General features: G+C 40.6%; 1 protein-coding gene across 1 annotated transcript; it reads left to right on the top strand.

Moving 5' to 3' along the window:
* Positions 1-3,900: 3,900 nt before the first annotated feature.
* LOC137619167 (uncharacterized) lies at positions 3,901-7,177 on the top strand. The gene is made up of 4 exons (XM_068349353.1): positions 3,901-4,376; positions 4,555-4,622; positions 4,749-6,523; positions 7,172-7,177. Exons 3-4 carry the CDS (start codon positions 5,276-5,278, stop codon positions 7,175-7,177), a joined length of 1,254 nt encoding a protein of 417 aa, XP_068205454.1. The 5' UTR covers positions 3,901-4,376; positions 4,555-4,622; positions 4,749-5,275.
* The last annotated feature ends 2,477 nt before the right edge of the window (positions 7,178-9,654 follow it).

Genomic DNA, 9,654 nt, shown 5'->3' with positions numbered 1-9,654 from the left:
ACCCACTGGTTTGGATTGTCCCCCACAAGATACCTTAAAATATTTGTCACCTCTCGGTTATGGGACTCGACGAGCCCATTTGCTGATGGCCGATAAGAGGCGATCATGAAATGATTTATGTTCATGATCTGGGTTACCCCCTTACACACTTCATTCACAAACTCTCGACCATTGTCACTTATCAATGCACGTGGACATCCGTACCTCACTATGAAGGAGCACAACGCCTTCGCAACCGACACTGCGGTTTTGTCCACCATTGCATACGTGTGTGTGAAGCGTGTGAATGCATCTACAAACACACACACGTACTTAAACTGCCCGTCACCGGGGGGAAATGGACCCAAAACGTCCATATGCACTCTATTAAACTTAACAGGCACTATTGACCATGTTCTGGCCTTCGGGATCACATGGTTGTGGTTCCGCATAGTGTTACACACATGGCACTTATTAATAAACCTAACAATGTCTTTTTTCATCCCTATCCAAAAAAATGACTCTCTGGCCCTTCTCAAGGCTCTCTCTATACCTACATGTCCTGCGTAAGGACTTACATGAATTACATGGATGGCTTTCTCTATCAAAGAGGAAGGGAGAACAAGGCGAGATCGGATATCTCCCGGTCTCTTTTCATGCTTATAAAATAGGATATCGCCTTCGATGAAGAACTCATCTCGTCGCATGCGCAAGAAATCCGGGAGTTTGCTACTCGCATCTCTCACGCACCTCTTGACCTGTTCGATCCAAGGTTCAGATTTTTGTCCTGCAACGAGCTCACCCACACTCCAGCCACACAAATCGATCACACACTCATTCACGGGGCATTCTCTCTGAGTTCCCCCCGTGGAACTTCCAACATCCACCTTCTCCGGACAGCCCTTGTCCTCTCTCTCTCTCACACTAGAGTTGCCAAGTTCTTCCCGTTTTCTATGCGCTCCTGCCACAGGTGTATTTGACCCCGAACTCTCCTGTTGTTTTCCCTTCCGCCTTGCCGACCTAGTTGTTACAGCCGCTATGGCGGTCCTGGAGAGAGCGTCTGCTACTTTATTTGACTTCCCCGAAATATGCTCGAAATTTGCAATATCAAACTCTAACAACCGCTCAATCCACCGAGCTTGCCGAGTATTTAATTCCCCTTTTTTAAACAAGTCTCGCAACGGCCGATGATCTGTATTTATTTTAATTTTATGCCCAAGCAAGAAGTAGCGGTGTCTCTCCAGCATCCATAGAATTGCCAATGCCTCCCTATCGAAGGTACTGTACCTAACCTCTGGTCCCTTTAAAGCCCGTGAAGCGAAACAAATAGGCCTCTCATTCCCTTCATCATCAACCTGAGAAATGACTCCGCCGATCGCGATCTGACTCGCGTCGGTCGTTACTAAAAATGGCCGATCGAACCTTGGATAAGCCAGAAGTTCGTCGCTCGTGAGTGCATTCTTTAATGTCTGAAAAGCAGTTTTTTCTCTTTCTCCCCACTGAAATTCAGGCCGCTTCCTCAATGAATCTAGCGGTCGTGCTATGTGACCGAAGTTCTGTATAAACTTACGGTAATAGCCAGCGAGCCCGAGAAAACTGGCTACTTCCTTAGCGTTTCTTGGCTCTGGGAATTCCTTGATTGCAGCTACTTTATCGGCACAAGGCCTTAGGCCTTCGGGCGTTACTATGTGCCCCAAAAATTCTACCTCTTGTTGAAAAAATTTACATTTGTCTAAATTAATCTTCATCCCCTGACGTCTCAAAGCTTCTAACACTTGTATAAGATTTTTTTCATGCTCGTCTGCCGTAGCCCCAATTACAATTATATCATCCAAATAGACAAAAACACTATGTCCTAGCAATGAAGCTAATACAGACATCATCACACGAGAAAAATGGGCAGGAGCATTCTTTAATCCGAAAGGGAGATAATTATACTCAAGCAACTGATCATTTGCTATAAAGGCCGTCTTTTCTTTACTCTCTTCAGCTAAGGGAATTTGGTGATATCCGGACTTTAAATCTAAAGTAGAAAAAAACCTGCTTTCCCTGACTTTAAGTAACAGTTCCTCGATAGAGGGCAAAGGGTATGCATTATCCTTGGTAACAGCATTTATCCTCCTATAATCTACGCATAATCGAAAAGAACCATCCTTCTTACGAACCATTACAATTGGAGAAGCCCAGGGGGACTCGCTTTCTCGAATCGTACCTTGCTCTTTTAATTTATTTATTTCTCTTCCAATTGCCTCTACATGACAGACGGGAGTCCTATAAGGTTTAGAACGAATTGGGGGGTGGCTGCCAGTCTCGATGTTAAATGGAAACTTAGTAATTCTCCCTGGGGTTTCATCTCCAACTGCAATTACGTCCTCAAAATTCTCTACAATATCTCCTACGCTCTTATAATAATTAATTGGTGTCGCTCCAATAGCTGTTTGACGGAGCTTTCTCAGCCTTTCCGGACCGGGACCTTGACCATGGAAAGACAAGGTCGCCAGTGTCCGTTCGGCTGTCACAAATGAACATAACTCAAGGTCGCAGACCGACTCAGTGCCTAAGTGGAACCACTGGGTACTTACATTCATAAAGGGAATTTCAACCTTTCCTTCGGTAACGGTGGAGACCCCTGGATACATGAAATCCTGCCACTTTTGATGTGGTTTCACGTATACGAGGTCACCTTCGCGCATTTCCGGTGCGGGTGCCACTGATAGGGAGTAGAGGGAGGAGGGGGGGATTGATTCACCTGCCTCCGGCCCGGCAGGAACCGCCCCTGCTGTCCCCTTAGCAGTGAGGGCGACCCTGACTCGTGGCCGAGTTTCGCCCATAACTGGTATCTCTGTCTCTTCTCCTGGTCCCACTTTCCACCTCACTTCCAGCCCCTCCCCATCGGGGCCCCGTATTGTCATTTGTTTCTCCTTGATGAAATCGATTCCCAGGATAATGGGAATATCCCCCATATTTAATGTCGGAATGACATAGAAGGCATGGGTCACTTCTCGACCTTGAAGGATGAATCTCTGTCTAACGATATGTCGGGTCATCAGTTTGTGACCCCCAGCTGTGTACAACACCAGGTACTCCTTCGATGTTTGTATGGCATCCGTCGCCAAATGTTCTTCCATAAGGGAGACACTGGCCCCGGAATCAAGCAGAGCGCGTTGGATACCCGATCCCAGCTCTACTCTAAGAACGGGGACCGCATTCCTACTTGCATGTGTGGGAGCGGCGGTGGGAGGCGGCTGCTCTACCTCCCGAACCCGCTCTGGCACTCCCGGGGAAGTCGCGCTCGCTGACCCGGGGGTATCCCTTACTGCTGGCTGGGGTACTGACTGTCCTCCCCCGACGTCACACTGGGGGGTGACGTTTGACTCCTTGGCTCTTCTGTCTTCGGTACTGGCGGTTCGGACAGACGGCCCGCGGGACCGTTGGTGCCCCTCCCGCGTTGTCTTCCCCTTCCTCTGGTTGGTGAAGGGGGAACGTGATCCCTTGAGCCGACGCCGTTTTTTTGGACAGCTGTTCAGTAGGTGGTCTGTGGCATGGCATCCAAAACACCGCCGCTGCTCGACGGTGGGGCATACAGCTCGGAAGTGCCCCCTTCCCCCACAGTTCCAACAACTGCCATTCACTGCATCCCCACTTCTCGGACCCCTGCCTCTTCGAGGTCCACTGCTACGGGTACCCCGCCCCTGGGAGGCTGTCAAAGCCGGCTGGGTGTCGGGCTGCCTCAACGTCTGGGCTGCAGCTATCGTGGATGTCGGCCACTGGTTCGCCCCTTCCCCCGCTCGTCGTTCCCTGTATACGCGCAGCGCTGCCTGTACGGTAGGAAGGACATCGTACAAGGACTGCCCGGGAACTTGTAGGGCGGCCGTGACTGACAAGGTAAACGGAAATTAAAGTTTCTTACCTTTGTTTATTAGTATATGTATATATGTATTTATTGAAGTAAGGAGGACTTTTCTCTTAAACTATTAAAATAACTAGTTAAATTACATTTATATGCTTGGTACCATCTAAGTCCTGCTTGCTTACTACGAGCTAAGTAATTAGCTAACAAGCCTGCTAATCACACCATTTTCTCTTTACTTAGGAGGTTCATGGATATACCCAAGTCAGTCTGGCCTAGCATACCATACCGTCCATATCTTCACTGGCAGTATTTGGGCACGAAGATTTGAGCTGCTAGATTCGTGCTACAAGATTTTTATCATTGAATTTGTGCTGTGCTGCTATTTTACCGTACCATGTTTGGGTTGAGAGATTCAAGTGTTTCCGCATTGACGAAGTTATTCAACATGAACTAACTTCCCTTAATTTGGACTCTGAACTTCCTTCGGCATGAAACTTTAAACTTCGAGGGCATTCGACTCGTCTCATAGCTTGCATGGATAAAGGTGAGAACCAAGCATTGTTAGGGGTTTCGTAATGTTTTATGGTAATCATTATCCGTTGCCTTAAGCCTTCAAAGCACCAATACAAAAATAAATTCCTTCCTCTCTGATATATATATATATATATATATATTGTGTACTATTAAACTAATTTTGATACTTGTACAATACTTTCGCTTAGGTATAATTGGTGAAGCTAGGTCGTCCTGGGTTATCATCCTGCGTTCATCTTTCTTATTTATATTATTGGTAAGACTTTATATTAGATTTCATTCGAAGGGTGAATGTTATAGTGAATACATTATGCAAAATTATATTGCTTATATTTATAGCTTCAGGACAGTGTTTGATGTCGGAAATTATTTCATTTTCCAGGATATCATTTATCCATATGTTTAATTGAAGTGGCTTAGTCCGAGGATAAATTCCCTGTTTCTTACATTGGCGAGCACTTCCAACATTATCGGTAATGGCTTATTAGGTTTATATAGATCATATATGCAATTTACGATTTATTCATATATACGTTGTTCAAATTGGATTTATATAATTTCCTTTCTTTTATTATATTTTGATATATTCCTTTTTGTTGTTTATACAGGTGAGGTTGGAAAAGCTGAAAGTAGTTTGGAAATTACCCCTAGATATAACCACCTTCAAGCAATCGGAATAGACAATTTATTGCATTTTTACTTCTCTGAAATGTTTATAATAAATTTGGTGAATTGTTTTGAAGAGTTTTCCTAACTACCATTGTAGAATGTTCAAATTTCAGCTTATGGCGCCCAACGTGGGGCTTTGATGGAGACTGCTGAATTTGCCGGAGTAAAATTCTTGTGGTTGAGGGTTGCTCAGAGTCCAATAATTAATTTTCTTTTCTAGCTCGTTATATTTTGTTGAATATGAATAAATTACAGGTATTTGTAGGTCAGCGGAAGACTATTAGGAAAAAGGTCACCGAATGTTTTAATAATGTTAATAATTATGATTCCTTTAATCCTTCTGAGCGTTTGTCTGAGAGAGCTATTCTCTTACACTATAAGGAAAAGTTGTCTGATCTCGATAGTAAGATTCTAGCTGAGAAATTTTTTAATAGAGAAACTGTAGTTGAGGCTGATTTGGAAACGGAATTAAATTCATGTCAAGATTATTTGGATAAAATTGAAAGGTTATTGCCCTTGCTTGATGTTTCTGCAAATCCTTGTTCTAATGTAACTGATACTGCTAGAAGCTTGCTTAAGCAGCCCACAGCTCCTCTTCCAAAATTTAGTAGTAGAGAAGGGGAAGATTTTTTAAGGTTCATAACCGAGTTTGAAAACACAACCAGTGCATCTAGTTATCCAGATAGGGATTTGTTGCTTTTACTAAAACAGCAAATAGATGGTAGGGCTAAGTATTTGTTGTATAGCTTGGAAGCTGACAAGCAATCTTATAAAGATGCCAAGGAGTTGTTGGTTTCAGCTTTTGCTTCTAAAGAAGCTAGAATAAATTCTACCATCCAGAAATTGTTGAATCTTAAGCTTGGAGAGAAGGATGATCCTTTCATATATATCTCAAATCTGAGAACTATTTGTGAGGCTGTTAGGACGTTAAAAATTGATGCTAATGAGTTTACAAGGTTTTTTGCTTGGCGTGGTATTAATGATAATTTCAAGAGTCACTTGGTTCAAATCACCACGAAAACTCACCCCTCTTTGGATGATATTCTCGATCATTTTTTTAATGCTAGTGAGAGGTACGAAAGTACTAAAGGTAAAACTCCTCAAGAGATTAAGTTTAGAAATAAGTTCAGAAATGCTCCTGTTAAAGACAGTAGTGATAGTTTGGCCGTTAAAACTAAAGTAATGGAAAGTAAATCTTCTGTACCAAACTGTCTCCTTTGTAGTAGAAGTGATAGTAAGGAAACTAATCATTATGTTAATAAATGTCAGAAATTCTCTACTCCTGCAGAAAAAGTTCACATAATTGAGTCTTTCGGAGGTTGTGTAAAATGTGGAATGTTAAACCATATGTCTAGCGAGTGTAGGTTTAGGTTTAAAAAGCGTTGCATAAATTGTAATGGTTATCACATGAGTTACCTTTGTGTGTCAGAATCTGCAAGGGATGGATCATCTCGGACTAATAAACTTAATTCGAATGCCAAACAGGAGGCTAGCAGTGGAGTTGCTGTAACACACCAGTACTCGACGAATTCCATATTGCCCACATTTACTTTTTCTCTAGAGGGCAATGATAGTGTCTATAGGGGTTTGAAGGACAGCGGTTCTCAGAGTACATTTGTGTCTGCTAGTTTAGCAAATTCACACAATTTTAAAATTGTTCACTCAAACATTGAGCTCACTGTCAAGGGTTTTAATGAGAGTAAAAGGTACTGTACTAAAGTTATTAAGATTCCTCTTAGGATTGGAGATTCAGTGGAGCATATTTTGGCAATTGTGGTTCCGGAGATAAGCATTAATTTGGAGTTACCCTTTCTTGGTGAACTTGTTGAAGCTGTGCAGAGTAAAGGGTTAGTTCTTGCTGATAAGTTGTTGAATAGTAATTTGAGGAAAATTGATAATGTGCATCTTTTGCTGGGCACAGATTCTTTCAGTTGCTTAACGGGAAAAGAGATAGTGATTGGTAATGTGAGTCCCTCTGTGTACATTGAATCTAAGGTAGGAATAATGCTCACTGGTAATATTGAAGCTTTGCTTGCCAATTTCAGAGGTACAGATGGGGGATTGGGAGCTTGTTTATCAGTAAGTAAGGAAGCTAATTGTTCAAATATCTGTTTATAGCAATTAATTTTTTCTTAGCAATAGTGTTGATATTTTGGAAGAGAATTGCCTATCAGGGTTTACTACTAATACATTTTTTTTCAGTCCTTAATGATAAGGATGATATTTTGGAGGGACAATTGCAGCGTGCCACTGATCAAATTCTCGAATCTGAGTGCAAATATTTCTTGAATTATGATCAAACGAATTATTGTGAAACTAATACAGACCTTGACGAAAAGTTAACTGAATTTACTTTAAAACAGATTAGTAGAAGATCTGACGGAAGGATAGAAGTTCCTTTGTCATGGAATACCAAAGTGTCTCATTTGCTTTCTAAAAATGAGGTATTATCTAAGCTCATACTTAAGTCAAACCTTAAGAAGCTCAGGAAGAATGAAGGTCATTTACAATTAGTTGATCAAACTTTTAAAGAGCAGATTAAGTTGGGTATCATTGAGCCAATATATGATTTAGAGGTTTACAAGGCTGAACATCCCTACTTCTCTTTTTTGCCACATATGCCTATTTTTAAGCCAGACAGAGAGTCGACTAAATGTAGGGTAGTGTTTTTGTCTAATCTCAAGGAATCTTCTAAAAGCACATCTTTATCATATAACCAGTGTATGTTTTCCGGACCTATTTTGAATCAGAAATTGTCATCATCTTTCCTTAATTTACGGTTTGATAAGAAATTGTTAGTTTTTGATTTGCAGAAGGCGTTTAATATGCTTGCTTTAAGTGAAGCTGACCAAGCTAGATTACAGTTTTATTGGTACAAGAATGTTAGTAAGGGAGATTTTTCCTTGGTTGCATTTAAGAATGTTAGGCTTCCGTTTGGATTAAGATGCAGCCCATTTTTACTTATGATATCTCTGTATTACATATTAGTTGCACGAGCATCTGACCAGTCAATGTTGTCTGAATTGAAGCATTCAATATATTCACTAATATATATGGATAATGGAGCTGTCACTTTCAATGATTCAGAGAGTTTATATTGGGCTTATAAACAGATTCCATGTATTTTTGAGCCATACAATTTCAAGGTTCAACAGATTGTCACAAATGATAGGGATTTACAGGATGTAATTGATGTAGAGAATAAAGTAGTCACTCCTGAAATAAATAAACTGTTCGGTCTAACATGGGATAGGTACTCTGATGAGATATTTACAAAGCCCATTAATCTAAATGCTGAAGCTAAGACTAAAAGGTCCATATTGCAAACTATTGCTTCCCAGTTCGATATCTTTGGATTTAATATGCCATTATTTAACAGGTGTAGATTATTTATGCATAAATTACAGTGTCGAAAGAAACTTGGATGGGATCAAATACTATCTGAGGAGTTGCAGAAGGAATGGCAAAATATTTCAAAGCAGTGTAACAGAGCAGCACCTTTACGTATTTCTAGATCTGTTGGTCCTCGTAATGGTGAATATAGTATTGTAGTGTTTACAGATGCCAGTCGTGATATATATGGATGTGTCCTTTATTTGCTTCATAATGAATCTAATAAGCTTAGCTTCGTTCATGCCAAAAATAGGCTAGTTAATAAACAGCTAGATGGCAAGTCGATACCAGCCCTTGAGTTAAATGCAATAAGTTTAGGAGTAGAATGTGCTATGGAAATTTTCAATGACTTATCTGGGTCACATTGCATGAAGCCTCTACAGATTGTGAATATAACTTTATATACAGATTCCATTTGTGCTTTACATTGGCTTAATGCATCTTCATCTAAACTAGATAAAATGAATAAACACACAACATTTGTTCGCAACAGGATTCATAATATTCAGAGAAAGTGTGAAATGTTTCCTGTCACTTTTAAATTTGTTTCTGATAAGGCAAATCCTGCAGATTTGGTGACAAGATGTGTGTCGTATAATCAGCTTATGAATTCAAATTATTTTTCAGGACCTAGTTTGGATGAAGCCAATATTCCAGAGCTATCAGTCACAATACCAGCATTTGAAATTGGTGAAGAGAGCAATTGTTCCCAGGGTCTTTCTGTGCTTTTGTCCAGTGCGGAGCCTCTCATTGATATTAACAGGTTTTCCAGTTTTAGGAGACTAGTGCTAGTATATCGGAGAGTTTTGATGTGTGTCCAGAAATGGAAAGTTAGAGCAGGGTTGAAGTGTGATAATGACGATTCTAGTACTCCCTACTTTGCTCAAGCCATTAATTTATTGATATCTTTTGAGCAGAAGAAATATTTTCCTGAAGTTTTTTAATATTTCGGTAAAGTTAATGTGCCTATTAAAGACATTCCTTCTATTGTGACAAAATTTAACATATTTTTTGATGAGCAAGGTTTGCTTAGAGTAAGAAGTAAATTTAAGAAGTGGTATTTAAACAAAGATGACAAGTTTCCCATTCTACTGCCTAATGATAGTTATCTCACAAGACTTATTATAATGAATGCTCATGATAAATTACTTCATTCTGGTAGTTATGCCGTATTGACCGAATTAAGAAGAAATTATTTCATACCCAAACATTTTTCTACTGTTAAG

Source organism: Palaemon carinicauda, chromosome 25 (assembly GCF_036898095.1).
Source record: "Palaemon carinicauda isolate YSFRI2023 chromosome 25, ASM3689809v2, whole genome shotgun sequence".
Lineage (NCBI taxonomy): Eukaryota > Metazoa > Arthropoda > Malacostraca > Decapoda > Palaemonidae > Palaemon > Palaemon carinicauda.
This window is presented reverse-complemented; position numbering and strand designations above follow the sequence as displayed.